Genomic DNA, 22,615 nt, shown 5'->3' with positions numbered 1-22,615 from the left:
TTATATTTATACAGAGACTATGTGCCATCAGATCTGTTTGCAGGTATCTATGCAAGGCTGCCATTTAAGGAAGGTAACAGTATTGGAAGGATGCACTGTACTTTAAATATAAATGATAAAAATATAATTCGATGGGAAAGAATTAGATATTTTAAATGACGATAGTTTTTTGTTTTGGTGTTTTATGGCAATGCAACACAAATAAGTAATTTAGTGCCTAGGCAATTCAGGAAAAGTGCCTTGCCCTAGGACATACTATGGTAGCTGACATTGGCTGATCCAAAGGTAGGATTCAAACTTGTACTGTTTTGGTCACAAGTCAATCACACTGATCACTGAGCCAACATGACTTAAAAAAATAACAAGAGAGATCCATTTCAAACTGTACAGACTTTAATGAACATGCATATGTACATTATCAACATATCTGATATAATGACTATATATACATTTGGCTACATGTGTCAAGTTCATCTAAAGTTAACGAAAGAAGCCTGGGTAATGTTTATTCTGAAACAAGAGTCCCACACAGTGACAGGTGCTATACTGGGTAAAAAAATTATGTCCAGGAATTCAAGACAAGACCAATTCTTCCCTATAACTGCAGAGTGTTGAAACCATCTCTTATGCTTCAATGACAACGAGGCTTTCAAATTATTGCTGTGATGACATATTAGATTTCAGATTGGTACCAAAGTAGATATCATCATAAGTTTTTGTGAAAACTCCATGTAATAATGATCTCTCATTCTGGGCACTAGTGACATGAAATTTTCAAGACATACTGGATGTATGACTGCCACAATTTTCATTTAGGAAAAACTAGGTATCATATAAAATCTCCAAGTGAAAACCCCATGCTAATATAGTAAATCTATTTGGGAGGAGTAGATAAAATAACATTTTCAAGATAGCCAGCATGATGGCCATATTGAGGGTCAGTCATTTTCATTTAGGACCAAATGGCAGCCATATCAGAATTTAATCTGCAGCATTTTCATTCAGAATCAACTAGACAGGTCTTTTGATGAAAATCCTTTCTCGATATGACTTTCCATTCAGGAGTGACAATAGAAAGATTTTCAAGATGGCTGATGTGTTGGCCATATTGAATGTCAGATCAGCACTATTTTCATTTAGGATCAAGTTGACCATGTGATGAATGTGCATATAAAGTTTCAATGCAATCCTCCAGAGAGTTTAGGAGAAGTAATGATGACAAACTTGTGCTAATGGATGTATGGATGGCATATAAAAGACCATCCCATATGCTCTTTTTGTCTGACCAGTACAGCTACAAGATTCCCACAAAGGGACAGATGTTCTACTGGCTGAAGCAAATTTCCAGGAATTCAAGACATGACCATTTCTTTCTTTTAACTGTGGAGTATTAAAACCATCTTTGATATTCATCAGTAATAACTTGATTTTCAAATACGCTGTTGTGTTGGACATACTGCACGTTTACTTGACCCAATTTCATTTAGGACATACCAGACATCATGAAAAGTCTTCTGGTGGACACCCCATGTTGATATGACTTCCTATTTAGGAAGAGCAATGATAAAAATTTTCAAGATCGATGCCATGTTGGCCATATTCTATATCATATTGGTACCATTTCTATTTAATACCAACTAGACACTGTAATAAGTCTTTTAGTAAAAGCACAATGTCAACATGACCAGCCACCTAAGTGATAAAATGTTTTCAAGATCTCCATTGTGGCAGTCATATTTGAAATGGAACCGGAATTATTTACATTTATGATCAGCGAGGCAACATAAGAAGTCTTTCAGTGAAAACCCAATGCTGATATGACAATACATTATGAAGAAATGGTGATAGCAAAATTTTCAGGATGGCCACTGTGGCAGGTATAATGTTTGAATGGCATTTTTTGGACCAATTACACATCATAAGTTCCTTAGTAAAAACACCCACACTGATATAGCCATTTATTAAGGAGTAGTGATAACAATATTTTCAAGATGACCACTGTGGTGGCCATAATGGACATCAGATCAACACCATTTTCATTCTGAACCAACTATACATTCTAAGAAATCTTCAGGTGAAAATCCCATGGTGTGTGATTTGGATTTTTTAACATAGCTTTAACAATTTTTCAGTCATATTGCTACAATGTCTGCAGTGTAACAGTTTCATTTTGGATCAACTAGACATCAAAAGAAGTCTTTTAGTGAAAAACTCGTGTTGAGATGATCATATATTCAGGAAGTAGTGATAACAAGATTTTTAAGATGGCCTCTGTGGTGGCCAAATTTTGGATGTGCAACTGGCACCATTTTCATCTGAGACAAGGTTCGAGTCTCGGATTCAGCCAATGTGGGTATGTGAGAAAGCTTGCCATTAGCTTCTCGAGGGTTGGTGGTTCTTTCTGGGGTTTTCCCGGGTTCTTCCTCCACCATTAATACTGGCCACCATGTATAGCCTATCATGTGCTGAAAAATGGCGTTAAACCTCACAACAACATCTGAGTCAAACTTTACTATATAATGGATGTGTTGTGTAAATTTCACGGAACCCTCCATGTAGCTTAAGAGGAGTAGTGATAATAAACTTGTGTTAACTGATGGCTGGTAGACAGATGATAGATGATGGATAACAGACCATCCCATAACCTTTTGTAGAGCTGTAAAAAGGGAAAAATATTGTTTCAACAGTTTCTAATGTACTGAACAACTTTAAAATATATCTACATATATACAGAGCCATTTGACATCATAGCTACAGATATATCTATAAACTTAACACTCGTTGATGATAATAAGCTTGTACATAAAATGTGCAAGTCTCTGGTGATACTTGTAACAATAGCAATCAAAAACATCAAGGATGATATGATACCAGTTTTTCAAACAGTTTCAGGACTACATTACCTGGAGGAGACATTTTCCATGCTTTTATCTTCATCATTTTCACACTGTCATAAACTGGATATGTAGCATAAAGATAAGAATTACATCTTACCAGACGCGATTATTAATCAGAGCCCTTGTTATGTATGAAACATTACAAACATAATCTCATAGATTTCTCTACAATTTTTAAAAATTTTAATTCAGACATTTTCTATATATGACTTTATACTGTCAGTTATTCTTTGATGCATTACTATCATGAAACTGTCAAGGTACAAAACTATATAAAAAAAAAATCAAGCCTCCAAAATTAGACATGGCACTAAGTCTTTTTACCGAAGTGAAACTATGTGGAGCTGAAAATATTACACCAGCTTAACAGATTCAAATTACAGGAGAACCTGCATTGAAAGACCACTCCTGCTGCTAATACATCATGGTCCCTCAATACAGATGGTCTATTAACTGCACTAGTCTTTCAAGACAGGTTTTACTGCCTTGTAAATTATAAAGTACAAAATTCAACTTCATTCAAGAATCAAGTTAACTAAATTCATTTAGTTCATTTCTGAATATCCTAAAGCATGGGAATTTCTCTAATTTGGCTCCAAAAAATATTTAAGACAGACAGACTGTGCTAACATACCGAGACACACTATTCCAACTAGGTCAGAGTATAGTAAAAGAAATTCTTATTGTAATAATATTCGTTTTAAATTATTTATTATAAAAGAAATGCTTCCTGTAAAGCAATGATCTTGAATCTGTTAGGCCGTGATGTCTGGAGAGTGAAGTGCCTTGTATCCAATAGCATAAGTTTCATCCCCAAGGCTGGTATACTTTTTTTTCTCAGATACGGTATAACTTGATCTACAAGCTCACTCCATCTTCACCTAAGGTTTTGTTAGTAATAAAAACAGTTTCTATCAAATCCTACCATTAACTTTGCATATATTGACAATATTTACATCAAAAATTTTGTTTTACCATCTACACCTTCTGTGAAAAAAAAAGTCACATCAGCAGAAATGGACTTAATGCATCTTCTTACACTTGCCCATGCCTCAGAACTCTGAAATATTCTGCATTAAGTTCACATATATATTCAAAGGAATAAAAAAATTGAAATACATACTGATACACCTTCACACCGATGATACTACAGTCCTTGTAACTCCTTCCCACCTACAAGTTCAATTTCACATTTGGAAGAAAGTTGAAAAGAGTTGGAAAGACTCAAAGAATTAGACATTATCGAGAAGGAAGATAGATCAACTCCATGGGTATCTCCAATTGTGGTTGCTCCCAACCTCAAGAACCCCGACCCTGATGAAATCAGGATCTGTGTTGATACATGCTTGCCCAATGAAGCGCTACTACACAAGAGACACACCACTTCAACAACAACAGACAATCTTAAAGTATATCTCAAAGGTGCAACCATGTTCTCCAAGACTGATCTAACTTCAGACTACCAACAACAGGAACTGCATGAAGAATCAAGGAACATTACAACATTCTCAACTCATAATGGATTGCAGAAATTTAGATGCCTCATATCTGGAATATCATCTGGAATATCATCTGTAGCGGAGATTTTCAAAACACACTATGTACAGCACTGGAAGGACTACAAGGCACAAGGAATATTAGCGATGATGTTCTAGTATTTGGTCACACATAGGAAGAACGTGAAAAAAAATCTAGACTCTACATTCACTCTCATAAAAGAAAAAGGTTTGAGGCTAAATAAACAGAAGAGTGAGTTTGAATACAAAATTGAGTTCTTTCGATACATTTTCAGCAAAGATGGACTTTCTCCAGATCCCAAAAAAGTGGAAGCAATTAAAAGTGCCATCATTGCAGCAAAAATATCAGAAGTATGCAGTTTTCTAGGCATGACAAACTATACTGGATGATTTATCCCAAATTATTCAACAATCTTCTAGCCGTAACCAAGCAAAATCAGTCATACTCAAACAAGAATAAGCAAGTGACACAATAATAGCATATTTGCTCCTAATAAGGAAACAATTGTAGATGCAAGTCTTGTTGGTCTAGGCACATCATTAACTCAGAATGGAGAGGCCAGTAGAGCACTTTTAGATGTGGAAAAACAGTATTCACAGATGGAATATGAAGCACTAACAATAGTCTGGAGTTTTGAGCACTTCTATATATACCTGTTTGGTCATACATTTAAGCTAATCAGTGACTAGAAGTCTCTGAAGTTATTTTTAACAATCCAAAATCACGACCTCGTGCAAGAATAAAGAGATGATGAATAAGATTACAATCATATAATTTCAAACTAGTTTACCAGCCAGGAAAAACAAATGCAGCAGATTACATTTCATGACATCCCATGACTGGAACTAACACTGTAAACATTCTGAAGTTGCAGAAGCCTTACGTTCAATTCATCTCCATGAATGCTGTACCCAAGGCGATGACAAGTGAAGAAATTCAGATGGCAACTTTTGTGGACCTCGACCTTCAACAACTTATCAAATTGATAGTCTGGAAATTGGACACAGTCATACAAAACAAAACAAAACCTTAGAAACATTCTCAAGAAACAGGCATGAACTCATGATCATTCACTCGCCTTTACAGATCAGTTACATCTCCCCTCTGTACATGTAGGCTCAAGTCTTGAATCAGCCAATGTATGTCAGAAAGCTTGATGGCAGCTTACCAGGGGCTTGTGGTTCTTCCTGGGGTTTTCCCAGGTTCTTCCTCCACCAAATATACTGGTTGCCATTTATAGCCTATCATGTGCTGAAAAATTAAATTTAAACCAAATCAATAATCTGGACTTTTCCATTGCACTGACCTCAGGAAAAAGTCCAGATTTAAAAATTAGTATTGAACATTTATTAAATATCCATGTATTCTGCATCAAGCCGTGTACAAATCAAAATATGCTGATTGTAGCAGTTGTATTTGCAGACTATCTTCCGAGTCAAATGTAAACTAGCAATGTGTTGCCATTCCAAAATGCCTGAAAACTGACCTAAGCACTGCAAAACTTAACCATATGGATGGATGGATGAACAAGGGTAATACCATATGTCCCTACAATAGTTGTGATGGGGCATAAAAATGATCACATTCCCTGGGCAGTCCTCATCCTTACAGTGATAAATAGAATCTTTGTGGTCATTAACAAAGCTGTTCAATCTCTACTAGTAAGACACCAGTTTTGGTTTGTCTCTGTCTCTTTCTCTTTCCCTGTCTCTATCTCTTTCTTTTTCTCTCTCCCTTTCTTGTGACTTTGATCTGGTTCTTGACCTGAAAAAAGAAATAAAGCAGGGTCAGGACTATTCATAATACCAATTAGAAAAAGCACACAATTAAATGCTGTCAACTAAAGTCTGTGACCTATAAAACCAAACATAATCAATGAAGATAAAAATTTCACTTTGGTATATTTTAAATCTCATTTTCAACACCAGAAGAAACCATGCACTCGTAAAACATAACAGAATTACGATAGGTGTCATTAAAATAGATGAATCTGAAGACTCAATTGTTGTTGTTGTTGTTCTAGGGTTTAACGCCATTTTTCAGCACAAGATAGGCTATACATGGCGGCCAGTATAACTGGTGGAGGAAGAACCCTGGAAAACCCAGGGAAGAACCACCGACCCACGAGAAGCTACCGGTAGGCTTTCCCACGTACCAACGTTAGCCGAGCCTTGGACTCGAACCCATGCAGACAGAGGTGATGAAGACTCAGTAGTATTACATACTGAATGATGCCCACCATTCAGTGACTAATCAAAGATAACCATGAATATGAAAAGTAGGTCACTGTGACTGATGCCAATTATCTGCATAGCATCATATACTACCTTTTAAAGCCTGGTTGGTAGTCCCCCTCTCACTGAATTAAAACAATGTTAAGTAATATACAGGAAGATTCAATGAATATTTGGACAAGTCTTATATTTTCCAAAGGATGGGCTATGATGTAGACTTATCATCTGTTCATATATCATTTTCATCCTTGACAAGATATAAAAAGAACTTCCAGACAGGCTACCTGTCCATGATTTTTATTCAACCTTTGAAGCCATTTCATTACGCTCCATTTGATCAGGTGAAGAACTAGACTTGGTCACTACAACCATTGTTTTGCACTGCATGAATGCTTCTAAAACATTTTATATTACCATGTCATATCTTCACTTAAATTTTAAAGTCAATAGTGCTAACTTGCTATTCTTCTTATCTAGAACAAGTCCGAGTGGGGGAGTGGAGATGATATTATAACCAAATTCTTCATACTGTATTTCCTGCAGATGCCAAACAATAGTCATGGTCACAGAAGCTCATTCCCCTTCAAAAAATTAAAAAGGTGACTATAACTTGTGAGGTTTGGAATCTGGTTCCATGCCGATTCTGTCACATACATACATAAATAAATACACACATGCATACACACACACACACACACACACACACACACACACACAAATACACAGTGACATTGCAAACTTGTACTGCATGTAGGTCACATTGGGGCCCCGAATGGCCGAGTGGTCTAACGCGCTCTCCGTTACGGATCACTGCCATCTCACCTCTGTCTGCGTTGGTTCGAGTCTCGTATTCGGCTAATGTGGGTATGTCAGAAAGCTTACCAGTAGCTTCTCGTGGGTCGGTGGTTCTTTCCGGGGTTTTCCCGGGTTCTTCCTCCACCATTAATACTGGCCGCCATGCATAGCCTATTGTGTGCTGAAAAATGGCGTTAAACCCTACAACAACAAGGTCACATTGTTCCTTTGGTCATAAGCATTTAGTACTAAGAGAGATGCATCCAATTGAAAAGTTTTGTTCCTCAAACAAAACAGCACTCAATAAATGAACTTCAAGCATAAATGAATTTGAACAAAGTCAATGAAGGATGAGATAAAGTTCACAAAGGCATTTTTTGCAATAAGGGTTTAATAACAATGCTTATAATAATCTAGTTCGAGTGTGTGTGTGTGTGTGATTTAGATTTTTAACGTAGCTTTAACAATTTTTCAGTCATATCACTATGATCTCGGCAGCGTGACAGTTTATAGTGATATCTAGCGCTGCGGCATCATGCCACAGACATGTAGCATGATGTCCCACCCAGTCACATTATCCTGACACCAAGCTGACCAGTCCTAACACTAACCTCTTAATGCTGAGTGCCAAGTGAGGCAGCTGTTAGTACCATTTTTGTAAGTCTTTGGTATGACTTGGCTGGGGTTCAAACCCACGACGTCCCACAACTGAGGCAGATGCTCTAAACACTAGGCCACCAAAGTGGTCATTATCTAGTTCAATTGTTCTAAGATAAACAAAGATGTTGAAAAATAAACTTAACACACTATTTTACACGTCAATGAAACATGAAATACAGGTCACAGTAACCTACTTCTGTGACAAGGGTGAAGTGCCCATTAAGATGCATGATCTTCTCACCAACTTTCATGAATCAAGGCATAACAGGATATATCTACAAGGTGCTCAAAACCTATTTTGATCACAAGCCAAAAGAACAAAATTAACCTAGGGCAGTAAATGTGAAAGGTAGGTCATATTGAATTTTTGTTATGAAACCCACTCCAACGTGTTGTCTAGGACCCAAGAAGATATTCAGTGTTGGTGTACATATGTATTATGCTCTGACCTGTTTGGATACAGACATCTATGCCAGACGTTGTACAACAGCTTACCTCTACTCGTCTAAATTCAACAGCTAAATGTTTTTGCCTTATATTTGAATATAAGTGGTTGCCCTGCCAATGACATGAATTGGAACCTAGAAAGGTGTGGATTGATAGAGTAGCAATTACAGTATAATCACTGTAATCTGTGTTTGAAGTTCCAAAATAAAGACACACTGACATATATTTCCATTTTTGGTATAAAAAAATTCCATTTTAGTCAGCAAGTTCCAGATAATTTCATAATATTTGTATATAGAAAAATGCAGGCCCCTAAAACCACAATCTACTTATGACAGGAATCTGGGATGTAAACAAACTGAAGGTCCAAAATTATTATGACATTTTATTTTACTGTTGTTTTTGCCTGGGGGGTATAAAACACAGACAACCTGATCTTATCAGGAAAGTTTTGATTATATCCTCTAAATACCCTGCTCTACTGCAAATAAATATGGTCAATGTTATCTGTAATCAACGATGCATGTTGATGGTTTTTTCAGAGGTTATGACTTCATGCTTCACTGCATGGAGAAAACATGAGAATCAATGTGTCCCAAATACAGGCCAGGCAATATGCAAAGTATTAAAACACGCTGCAGGTAGTACCATATTTGATACAACAACTACAAATGCCTTCAAAAATGTACATCCCTCTTGTGTTCAAAACTCACATAAAAATGATGCATATTTAAGTGCAAGAATCTGTCCTTGCCTGCATCATAAGAGGGAAGCAACCATTAAAAATCTTTTAATACTTCCATTCACATACAAATAAATGTGAATTATGCATTTACAGCATTTGGCACACACACACCCAAAAAAAACCAACAACACACTTGCTGTTTATGTCCAGAAAATGAAGCTTGGTACATGCAGTAAATTACACTGTGTCTGCAACTAGATATCAGTAATTCTCAAGCTGTACTGGTTTCACAATGATAATAAAGAAAACCTGATCAGATATGGCAGACATGAGCAATATTTCTGATACACCTAAGTGGTAATTCTGCAACAGTTGCCATATTGGCCATGACAGATAGACTGGTTCCCTAACTTTACTGTGCTAATATGCATTCAGCGCATAGCATAGGTTTGGAAAAAATGATGGGAGATAAAACCAGGTATGTCAGAAAACACTCATCTGCTCCATAGCATAACAGCTGACCATTTCACTATGCAGGCTTAACTAGGACTATAAAACTGCAACATCTCAAAAACTTTGTATCATGTTGATGTTACCTATTTACTTTATCCTGATATAAATTATTTCTAAAGAGAAATACATAATTAATATGCATATGTTCTTGCTTATAACTAAACTTATCCAAGCGTTTGATGATAAAAACCAATGTACACATGTACAATGTTTTACATAAACTAGATTAGAAAGGTAGTGTTTAGACCTAGATAGGTAACAAGCTCAGCCAATCATATGCCAGGTATCTAATTGATATGCCATGATCTCAATTATTATCAAACTTGTCTTTGTCTGATAACATTAGCTTTTTGTTATGGTGGAGCAAAATCCAACTGGAATTTGAAATATAAGACACATTTGCTCTTTCATGTGCTGAACATTGCATAATAATTGATATAGGCTGGTGATCAAAACAATATACCAGAAGGTGCTTCAAGGTAAAGGGTTTGTTGCAAGATAGGCACTCAGGTGGATCTTCAACCTTTAATTGTAACTGTGGGTTATATAAGTATGACCAATTCTAATTCACATAATGATTACTTTACCCCTACAGAAGGTTCTGAAGGAAAGAGTACAATCACCTAAAGATGGTTTGATCATGTGAAGCTTGTTATTGACAACATAATTTTATGATTCCTGCCACTGTTTTATTTTTATTATGCTAGGTTTAAAATCAGTGTTTAGTATTTCAAAATCAGATAGTTGCAGAGTTAGAGCAATTTGGGAAGTGCTGTCTGCTCTTTCATTAAGTATTACACCAACACGACTGGTTAACCAACAAGACACAGTATATCATATTGTGAGAAATACACTGCTCTGTTTTTTTGATAATGTTGGTCAATAATGGGTTTCCTACATTCTAAAGTGGAGTGACTGAAGTACTGATAGTGAGTGAATTGGAGAAGATAATAAGAGTTTAAAATATTTTTATTTCGATATAATTTAGGACAAAATCCTCTGTCTTGATTTCTGCTGAAAATATTGAGACACCATCTAGCAAAAGAAGTTTTGAAGTGTGATTTCCACTAATGAAGGTTGTAGAAGCCTTTTCACCAGATTCTGCAAAATGTTATTAAAAAAACTACAAAAGTATAAAGGCAAAAAATATAAACCCTCCATTGCAGAGGCAAAAGGAATTACCAGTAATTCTCTCATTATATGTATTTACTTAAGGGGGAATGGTGTACACTTATTATGATATGCCTTAAGCTCATGAAATTGTGTGTGTGTGTGATTTGGATTTTTAACATAGCTTTAACAACATTTCAGTCATATCGCTATGATGTCTGCAGAATGACAGTTTATAGTGATGTCTAGCATTGGGGCATCATGTCACAGACACATAGTGTGATGTCCCACCCAGTCACATTATCCTGACACCAGGCCAACCAGTCCTAACACTAACCTCTTAATGCTGAGCGCCAAGCAAGGCAGCTGTTAGTACCATTTTTGTAAGTCTTTGGTATGACTTGGCTGGGAATCAAACCCACGACCTGCTGCATGCGAGGTGGACGGTCTAACCACTAGGCCACTGGAGCGGTTGCTCATGAAATTTACATAATAAATAAGGAATTGTGTAGGTGTACAGTGTAGATATAAGGTCAAATATGGTATTGTATACGTTCATGTTCCATTGGTGGGCAAAGACAAATGCCTCCAGGTCATGGACACCATTTAATTTCAAATACAAATCACTACATGACTTGCATTTCATCAAAAGCTTGTTCTAAACAGGTTCACTTTTCAAATCAGGAGGACAACTCAAATAAAAAATATATATCCAATGAAGTCTTTTTTCTTGAGAAAAACTGAACTATATTGCATCATAGCTTTTTACTAAAATTTGATGATACAACTTAAGTTTCTTCAAAAAGTTCCACTAAATTAGTTTTTTCCATTTTATGTCTTTATTGTAGTCACCTGTACCTCTTAGCACCAATTTTAAAGGCTAATTTACATAAAAGCTTGTTATTTCCTTGATTTAGTATTTACTGCATTAAGATGCTACAATACAGAAGATATAAATACAACTGAGGAATTTCTGCTAGTCCCTGGGGTTAAGAGACCACTTGATTAATAATGATGGATTAGAAAGTGTACATTTCAAATTCAGCAAAAGAATTGCTATAGCATGTGATTTTATTTAGTCTGGCATGTAGGTAAATCTTCATAAGGCTTGATAGCTCCACTATCTGCTCTAAGCCCTGCCTACACTCACAAACACTGGGACTTTTTCCCAGTTGCACATTAAATTTTGAATTCAACATAGATTGTTCTAAATAAAAATAAGACAACATCAAAATCGTAGCCAAACCTGATCTCTATCAGAGGTCTCGGAAACGCTTAATTACGCATATTTGGATGCAATTTTTTTTATCTGGGGTGCAGAAAATCACCCTCGCAGGAGTTCTCCATATGCATGCAAATAGCTATGAGGCAAATTCGAAGACTTGCCAGTCCTGCTTCAACCACCTACTGAGTGGGAGAATGTGTTGATTAATTGATCATTATAGCTCTGCTGATATTTACAATGACATAATTAAGTGTTTAAAAGACACCAAGATGTGCCTGCTGTATTTATGAGAGTACATCAAAAGATCTTGATGCAATAGCTGGGCAGCAAGTTCAAAGACTTCGACAAGCAGCTTGGGTGGGGAAATGTGCTGATATTTATAATGACTGAATTTAGAGCCAGAAAGACCCCGAGATGTACATGTGGTTATTATAAGAGTACACCAGAACTTTAGCTTCCAATAGTGCATGCGACCTCTAAATAAGACAAATCAAGACTTGGACAAAACTTTGTTTGCAAATTTGGATTAGTCTTTTAGGGTTACATGGCAAACTGACAAAGATTTGAATAAGATTCAGAAGAATGCTGAAGCTGCTAGAACTGATAGTTTGGATGAGACAGTAGCCAAGTGTAAGAAAATGTGTGATGCCTGGCTTAGTATTTGGAATAAGACCATTCCTTGGATTGACAAAATTCAGTCTCACCCTGAAGGACAAACAAGAGTTACATCGCAGTCGGGCTATTCTGCGCATCTAAGGTCACCAATATTGGTGCAAAACGCATACCGAATTTGACCGATTTACAAAAGTAAAATTCTGTATTGAAAAGCGGCAATTGTCACCAGAATATTCAGTTCAAAATCATACTAATTTTGGACAAATGGGATACCACCCCTATGTTTTCATGACTATCGATATGGTGGCCTATTGTGCGCATGGCTGTGAAAAGATGTAATGTTTATGCATTAGGCTATGGAAATAAAATACATTACATTAGACTCTTTCTGTCAGCATTTCAACCAATGATCATCATGTTTATAGCTGGTTTTACTGAATTCAATGTAGCAATGCCACTAAATGCCAAGAGCTATTAAGCAAACTAAACCAATCTTGTAAAAAAGATGGTAAAAGTTCATTATTTAATTTTTAAAAAAAAGAAATTATGTTGAATAGAAACAACAATGAATACGATATAATGTGTTTATGTCTCGTTTATGGGTAAAAAAATTACTAAAGATTTTATAAACAGTTTATATGCCCTGGATTTTCTTGAGAAACCATCCGAGATGCAAGTTGACATACTGGATAGCAGATGATAAAGTAGGTGTGGGACAACTTCTTGCAAAATTAGAAACTTTGATTGAGATTCAGCATTGTTCTAAGGTAAATAATTCTATCATTTAAATAATACATTTGTATGATTCTAAAAGATATATATTAAATAGGTTTTTCTGGGTTACAAGTTCAAGAAGGTCATAGATTGGGTCTTTATGTTGACATTTTAGAAATCACATTTTTATACTCATTTAGAATAGAAATGTGGGTTATTTTTGTACACTTTATGAATATCACCTTCCTTAATTAAAGGACGATTGTTCTTTCTTGATACACATTGGATTTTCAAACAAAACAACACGTGATCCAATGTTTACAGAAATGACTTATCATTGTGCATAATTTCCAGATACACAGAATAGGCTGACATGGCTGTACATGTCAGTATTATAAAGAATGTGGAAATTAAACTCAATGGCAACTAACAGTTCTTCTAATCTGCAAAGTTCAACATTTTCTGGGAATGGACTGCAACTTTTGCTGGTGGGACTCCTATTTTTACCAAAATGGGAGTCCAGGACTCCTAGTTTTAAAATCCTAGTGAGACCTCTGTCTTATTTGATGTTATCAGAGCTGGAAGTTACTATATATTTTCTCTCTATATTAATAAAGAATGAGAGGTCTTCTTAGCATATAATCTACTATGCTGGAGTTCCTAAATATTCTCTATGTTACTAAATAATGAGCAATTCTCAACATTTATTCCCACAAAGTTGAAAGTTACTAGTTACTGTCTTAATTTGCACAAGAACTTGAGGTTTTCTCAATGTGTGTTCCACAAAGCTGAAAATTACTGTACCTTTTCTAAACATTTTAGTAAAGAATATGGGGTCTTGACTGTGCATGTCAGTACTAAAAAAAATATTCAGACACAGGCCTGGGCAAGTAGTTTTTAGACAAATTCCATGCTCTCATTCAAAAGTTTCCATAATCTTTTTATAATTATTTTGACACAATGTTGAAACTGCCTTATTTTCAATACCAAATAAATGCTCTGAACAAAGTTTTTTATTCTCAAAACAGTGTGCATCAGAAAAAATGTGTGACCTTGTCTAAATAAATTTTAATTTGAGCTGATGGAAAAAACTAATGTTTCTTGATTCAGGCTGATACCACCAATGAAGTTTGAGACAACGGTCTTTGTTAATATCAATTAGTAAAAACATTAGTGTCAAGTTTTTTAATTAGCTTATGTCAAAGCAATGTGTAAGCATTACAATTACAAAAAAAACCCCACTATATATCAACAGCACCAGCGGACACCAACTCTATGAGCTACATGGATTAAAATACAATGTAATTAGCTCAGTTCCTTTAGGATGAAAAATACTATCAGAGGCTTTTATAAGTGACTGAACCCGTAGCATAGTCAAATTGTCAAATGACTGAATAGGTAGAGCTTGATACATTACACTAGAGATGTACACTGTATTGCCAAGTAAACATGAGCATGGGATGGCTCATTATTATTCATGCAGAACAAGTGTTAATTATACATAACCAAAGAATAACAGAAACGGTATTGTTCATCAGTCACATGTTTTGCTTTTGTACACAAAGTTAATAGCTTTCAATACAATTAATGTTAATAAGATGGAGGGACCTATATAATGAACACCAGCAGGGGATTGGATAGTACTAATTTACTACTCTAGTTAGTGTCTTTCAAGAACTTCAGAAGGAAAATTCAGCATTTCATCAGTGTGCTCAATGTTTCTTTCAGGCAAATTATTTTACTGACAAGCTGATTTAAAATTTTGCTTGGAATATGTGAGGGGGCAAATCCAGATTTAGAGGTTCCCTGTGTGTCAGGCTATCCTATTTTTTTAAAACTCAGTATCAAGTTAATATGTCTTTTCAATATTTTTGTCAAGAATGTGAGGTCGTGTCAATGTATATTCCCACAAAGATGAAAGTTAGTTCTTTATATATATAGCTTAGTAAATGATGTGGGGCTGTGGGGCTCATTTCATTTGCTTCCTATGATGAACAAAGTAAAGTATCTGAAGACAAAATCCAGTCGATAATATCACTTTGATTTGTCAGTATATATTCCCATAAAGCTGACAGTTTCTATATATTCAATATATATTACTAAATAATGCATGGTCTTGTCAGTGTATGATTCCACACTCTAACCTGTATTAATACATTACTGCAGTGGTAAAAAAAATATGATAGCCCAATGCACGGGGCCCCTCTAGCTTTAGTTTTATATCAGGATCATCCTGTATTCTAAGTGAGATGCCTATCAGGCTTATCAAAACAAAATGTAATTTTCCTGAGGAAACTTTGATCACATATTTTCCAGATGTTGACATACCTGCCATAACATTCCAGAATCTAAATCAGATCACCACTGTCCTACATGAAATTGAGATCTGAAATTGAAGCATGGAGATTCATGCTAAAAATACGATTTTGTACTCCCAAACCCCAACAAGGACTGTGTTTGGAGAAAACACATTCTTCAGTAATCTTCACCAAAAAAAGAAATGATAAAAAAAGAAGAGAAAGAAAAACACCACCACTTTCAGTATATCCCTGCTACATGTAGCATGTAAAAACTGTAAACAGTAATAATTAGAGCTGATGTATAACTGCTGATGGGCAGTTTAAACAGCTGCAATGAAAGGCAAAGAGGTCAGGTATAAACCCCTATTATACACATTACTTAACTGACTGACAACAGCTTGTGAGAACTGTTTGAAGGCTGCAGCGGGTGAACCCATTGCGCTCATTTGCATAGCTAGGATGAAGAAGTGGAACAACCCGTTATAGGTAACCAACGAGATCATAGATACATTTACAAGAATAAAAATTATTACATATCAATGCCCTGAATGAGAATGTTTAAGCCATATATTTTGGACAAGTTCGTGAACAGTGGAAACGGTTCTTTGAAGTTGGATTTTACTACATACATGGAATGGAAAGCATGATCATTTCCATTGTCAGAATAGTGTTCAAGTGTAATTGATTTCTGAAGCTGATTTATGAAGCAATTAGCTCTCAGCCCAACAAAAATAAATTTTAGAATACTTGGTTGACAGAATTTTTACACTGTGAAGCAAGCCAGTGCCAAAAAAAAAAGGAAGAAAAAGGGAGGGGGGCTTATTCATTCTTTGCACATATTGCAAACAACACATCCACATACGTCAACTTGGTTCTGACCAAGATTCACTCAGAGAATCCAGCAAAGAAGTTTGAACATCAGGATCATCCAGTCCCTAGTGAGTGTAGTGATGAACACCAATGACACTTTCATTACTTTCAAACCCCTTTGAACCTTATTGAACTTATATTTGAATTGTAGCTACTGAAACATTGTGTAACAATATTAGAAAAGGGGAAATTTTGAGCATGTGGACATTGGAGTCCAGACTTGTGGAATTTCAGTCAGGGCTTGTGAGTTTATTTAACCCACCAGCCTGGGGCCTGTGTCAAAAAAAAAATTCTTTGAGCATTGTTACTGCAAATATTCCTACTGAGCAATAGCTGGCGCAGTGGTAAGGATCAATGTTAATTATAGAAGGACCATGTTATGGGTAGAAAATAAATTTATTCTGAAGGAACATCTGCATCTACCCAGTCTAAGGTTTTAAAGTTTTACTCTGCCGAGCCAATTTTTACTCAGTTAGTATGAGAGGACAAGTGGTTTTCCTGAGCCCTGTGCTAGTTCTAGTTTCCATGCATTTTAGAACAGGTAGAAATTGGTAATGGCCTTTGCTTAAGTGTAATTATACAAAATCTTACTGATTGGAAAGATCTGACACAAGGGATTAATTAATATTCTTCATCTCAGTCAGCACACATAGCATGTCCTTCTATAATTACCACTGATAATACCACAGGAAGAAAACAAATGAGCTATTTAAGGTCAGACAAGACAACTGATTATAAGTGATATGTGTTTGGAATGCTTTCAAAGCTGGTCACAGTAGATGAGATCAGCAATCAACTGCTTTCACGCAAATTACAAAATAGCAGGAGACTCAGTCTTGAAAAATCTTGAAAGACTTTGAGTAAAGTAAAAAAAGAACTCGTTTTGTAAAGTCTTCACATATAAAAAATACTAAGGGATTATTCAAAGTCTGGGTGAAATACGTGTAAACTGTTATTAACCTGTGATTTAATGCATCTAACAATCAACATTTAGAACATCCAACAGCAGCAAAATGTAATTAGTTATTATAATTATTTTAACAGTGAAATTTTCTAAAGTCAATCTTGTAATTGGAGCTACAAGATATATATTTTTTACACTGGCCAATTTTCAAAGCTGGATGTGCATTGTGTCCTGCACAATGATGCGAAATGAAGTGCCCTTGACAAGATCTAACATATTCTGTGCCTTTTCTGGAGGGAATGGCACTCTGCTCTTTTTAAATTCTTGCTGGAACATTGTGTATGATGTGGTATCAAATTGTACAACCATAAAGGTCTCACAAAGTACGGAAGCTACAATTCATTTCATGGACAAAACCAGTATTTCTTTCATTATGAATGTTATTTGCTGAGGAAACATCAACTCAAATGACAACTTTTCTGAATAAAAGAATGAAGAGATGAGCCTGCATACTTACATCTGAGGTTCCATAGTGTGCTGGCAGAGAAGGAATTCCATTATTAATTCCACTTGTTATTTTAATGACCAAATTACAAATCCTGATCTGCTGATACACAAGGCAACAGTGGATATAGGTGTACACTGTTGCTGTGTTCTATACATGAGTGAAAATGGTCCAATCAGTAGGGGTTATGAAGCAGAATGTCCTTCAGAATGACCCTAATGAGCCAGCTTGGTTGTTGATGAAATTCACATTTCCCATCTGTGCCTGAGCAAATGACCTCATTATAGTTGAAATACAGGTACCATGTCGCCTGTGTTATGGCAGCCTCTATTTCACAGCTACCTTAATTATCAAAGAAAGATGCCAAATGCTTTTTTTTTAAATTTAGCTTTGAAACAAATTCACAACTACTGTGTTCAAACAAGTCTGAAGGAAAAATGTTGACAGGAAATTTGAATAAATATTTTATATAAAGTACAGATGAGGCAACTTTTATGGCTTTGAGTTCTCAAAGCACATAAATCTGAAGGACAGATCATAACTCTTTCTGTTGTTTTTTTTCCAAAAATTATCCTATCCAATGCAGTATTTGCTGTATGCTCATACAAAAATCATCACCATCCAAACCACAAAAAAAACCATTTAAAGAGCTTTTTTATTTTGCATAAATAGGCTTAGTTTTGTTTGTGTAATGGCATACCATTCTGGTGGCCTGAGTGGTTTGAGTGGCCACCATGGATGTGGTTCAAACCCCCACTGAGTGATACCAGAGATTTATCAAAATGGCCTCGCCTGGCACTCAGCACAAGAGGTTAGTGTTAGGGTTGGTTGGCCTGGTGTCAAGTTAATGTGACTACGTGGGAAATCATGATACATATCTGTGGCATGATGCCTCAGTACAAGACATCATTAAAACTGTCACAATGCAGATATTATAGCAGTATAACTAAAACTGTTAAAGCTATGTCAAAAATCAAAATCACATTAACACATACATGTATAATAACTTATTTTAACTGTGCAATTGTGGAACACAACATTTTTTCTTTTCATATACATGTACAATTGATGTGCAAAGAAATTTACCTACTAGGACCGATTCAACTCAGTTGGATATGGAAGAGAGTTTGTTGTTGTTGTTGTTGTTGGGTTTAACGCCATTTTTCAGCACGCGATTGGCTATACATGGCGGCCAGTATTAATGGTGGAGGAAGAACCCGGGAAAACCCGGGAAAGAACCACCGACCCACGAGAAGCTACTGGCAAGCTTTCTCACATACCCACATTAGCCGTGGAAGAGAGTTTGAATCCAGCTTTAATCTTGATAACATTAATGTAATTTATGGAATCATTAGGGCATTGAAGCAACAAGTCAATCCATATTCTTTAGTACTCCTTGTCTGGCTTAAGATTCTAGACACATGTGGCAATAACTGTTTTATCAAAATTCTAGCAGAAGCTTAAGTAAAATAGGTAAAGAGTCCTGTAAATAATCTGAATTAATGTAGAAAATACTTATTTTCTGACTTAATTAAAAGACTGAACTTTATTGTATCAATGTCTTTAATGAAAACAACTCACTTTGAACTGGCATGCAAGTGGATCCATCACATATAAACAGAATAGTGTTGTGTCTAATGGTTGTGTAAATATTAAGAACTTTTATTTAACATGACAACCTTAATTCTATGCACCAGTTAATGATACTGGTATTGAAGTGCTTATCTTTTATCTGTCTACATCAAGAATGCTTTTCAAAACTGTATCCCTACACATTTCTGTTTTCTGGAATTTCTTCAAAAATAAGTTGAATGTGGAATTTTCAAGCAAAAATTCAGAATAATGCTATAATATCCAGTCTGGTTGGCATTTTTGAAACAGCTGTAACAAAGTTAATTCTGAGAAGCTTATCTTCTGATGTGATTGTAGCATATAAACATCCATTTGCTAATAAACATTCTGGTTGCTTGACCAGCAAACAGATTTATGTCAAGATAAAAGCAAATCCTAATATAAGGGAGATAACTATTTATCTTCCTTGATGAGAGACTGGCAATCCAATTTGATGATTCTACCTCCCCTTTTCGTGATATGTATATTTTGCTACCCACTAAAGTAAAGTCATCAATATAAAAAAAGCTCCTTTGTTATATATATATATATATATATATATATATATATATATATATATATATATATATATATATATATATATCCTTGTAAAATGTGCCAGACACACTCAAAGAATTATAATTATAGTGGACTGGTAAATAGCTTGCTTCACAGCAACAAATTCAGCAATCATGGCCAACGCAGTCAGATCTTGTGCTATGTCATGTCCATAATGGAAGTGAGAAGAAGGTTTAATTTACATTTTTTGTTCAATTCTGAATGAATAATTTAGCTGTTTATAGCCAGGTGAGTCAAAAATGGGTGGCAAAGTTACATGCCAGGTAAAAACCTAAGAAATGTATGGCAGATCCCAACCCTTCTCTACTTATATCCATCCATCAAAAATAGGTTTGTGGATCTCCTCTCATAAAATACAATATATTCTTAATAGGTTTTGGATCAAACTCCAAGAAGTTCTAGGTCAAAAATGTTTGGTAATAAAAATTCCTTGGTGTTTGGCAACACTTTTTAGCACAGGTAGCAAATCTGAAAATTTATGTGACAAATTTGCTACCTGTTAGTTTTCATTTTTAACTGTGATACTGACACCATCACCCTTTTTGAGTATGAATGAAATGTGTACTGTTCACATATTCCAGAACAGGTTATTTCTGCATTTTCTATTTTGAATGAAAACAAATTCAAACTGCTTTTTTAAAGGTAGTCATTTGTGAACTCTGGAAAAAGTATACAATACATAAATATTTTGTCTCACTTTCAGCGAGGACACTATATCCGAAGTAACATACAACTAAACAATCCATGTGACTGTTACCTATTACTTTTTAACCACCCCTTTTCTCTGCTAATATGTGACAAATTTGATAACAATATATGTAGGGAAAATGAAGATACAACCACTTCGTACAGTTTATAACACACCCACCCACCCCCAACAAATAAACAGCTATTCACACACCATGATCTTGACCACAGATTCACAAGGCTGTACCATGTAATTAGTGAGTCTTGTTAAAAGTCCAATGTCTATCCATAAACATGTGGTCCCGCCACAAATACAAGAAACTGAATACTGTACCTAAACCTTTGACCTTTTGATCTTCACACAAGAAACATTATTTTTATATCCCACTGTTAACATCTTTACTTTGATGTCAATACAGTCATGGTAATAATAGATAGTCAATCTAAAAATTAAAGCACTGGTCATCCACCTAAAATTTAAGCAACTACACCCATTCCTTTCCCTCTGATGAATTTGTGAGCAAAGTGTATGATCGTTCCCTAATGAAAATGGGAGATATTGCCCTTAAAAAGAACTTCAACCAAAGGCTGATGCTGGACAGACTGACACTGTTACTGCTATGTCTTACCTTTTGTGACCTAAGTCATAGGTGAGACAAAAAGATTTACAGAGTTATACATGTGAAATGCTGTAAATGGACAGTTTATATGAAGATTTTGGCAAACTACAAGTACTTCATATTTTATTTTCCCCCTTAGTTATATGTGTTTTACTCTATAAGTCTCATGACCTGAGACAGAACAGTGAAGTGTGCACCAAAATAATAACTGAAATTTGATAAAAAGGGAGCTAATCTGCCCCAAATTATAACATTATAAAAAGAAAGATTTTATAAAAGTTCAACCCATAAGAAAACTACTTACTTGTAAAGGATATGCAAATTAATTGCACTCTGAAAAAGAATCTGATTTCATGTTGGTGAAATTTTTAATTATGCCATAACTACTGTTCCTCTAAGGAAGAAACTTTACTGCCATCATATATTTAAAACATTTATCAACAGCATAAATTACCTTCTCCTCTTGGATGGAATAGGCGACCTTGATCGACTTTTACTGTTTCCTTTGCTTCGGTTACGAGTCTTGTCTTGGCTAGTGTCACTTGTTCCATACTCCTCCTCTTCCCTCTCTCTGTGTCGCCTTTCTCGCTCACGTCGCCTCATCTCTATAGCTCGCAGTCGAAGTTCTTCCTCTCTGTCCTAAATAAATTAATGGGAAGAAAATGTTAAGTTTACTCTGTGTGTGTGTGTGTGTGTCTTGTGTGTGTCACGGGTTGGCAACTAATTTTAATGATGTAATACTTAACTGTCACTCTTGCATTGCTTACCTTTCCAGGGCAGTTTTATCCTCCTCATAAACGACTACATTTTAATATCAGTAACACAATACCTGTAGCTACTGCATTGCTGAATTTGCCAGTGCAGTGAGAGACTTAGGGCTGAAAAACCTGCTATAAAAAGGATATACTTGCTATTATGGTGTTAATGTCTGCTACTATAACTGGTATCTGCTTAGGCCACTTGTTGTGTCATAAGTACAGGCCCTAAAGAAAATATGCCAAAGAATGAAGGCAGAAGGATAGAGCAGTGTGTGACTGCAAAAACGTGGCTTTTATAAAATCCTCCATAGGATGAACGAGTTACATAGGCCCATGAGGTAGCAACGGTTCAAACCTTATGGGCTTTG

The 22,615-nt window shown here is 35.6% G+C and overlaps 1 protein-coding gene across 4 annotated transcripts in view; it reads right to left on the bottom strand.

Moving 5' to 3' along the window:
* Nucleotides 1–375: 375 nt before the first annotated feature.
* LOC149805131 (CLK4-associating serine/arginine rich protein-like) overlaps nucleotides 376–22,615 on the bottom strand; it is a 126,464-nt gene continuing 104,224 nt past the window's right edge. For 3 of the 4 annotated variants that reach the window (XM_089947719.1, XM_089947727.1, XM_089947735.1), the window contains exons 18-19: nucleotides 21,944–22,128; nucleotides 376–6,179 (exon numbers count right to left, since the gene is read on the bottom strand). In XM_089947719.1, coding sequence (XP_089803845.1) covers nucleotides 6,074–6,179; nucleotides 21,944–22,128 — 291 coding nt within the window. In that variant the 3' untranslated portion in view covers nucleotides 376–6,073. Of the gene's footprint in view, nucleotides 6,180–21,943; nucleotides 22,129–22,615 lie in introns of those variants that run through there. The other variant, XM_089947744.1, reaches the window with a different exon arrangement.

The sequence above is a fragment of the Sinohyriopsis cumingii genome, chromosome 2 (assembly GCF_028554795.1).
Source record: "Sinohyriopsis cumingii isolate HCF-2022 chromosome 2, ASM2855479v2, whole genome shotgun sequence".
NCBI lineage: Eukaryota > Metazoa > Mollusca > Bivalvia > Unionida > Unionidae > Sinohyriopsis > Sinohyriopsis cumingii.
This window is presented reverse-complemented; position numbering and strand designations above follow the sequence as displayed.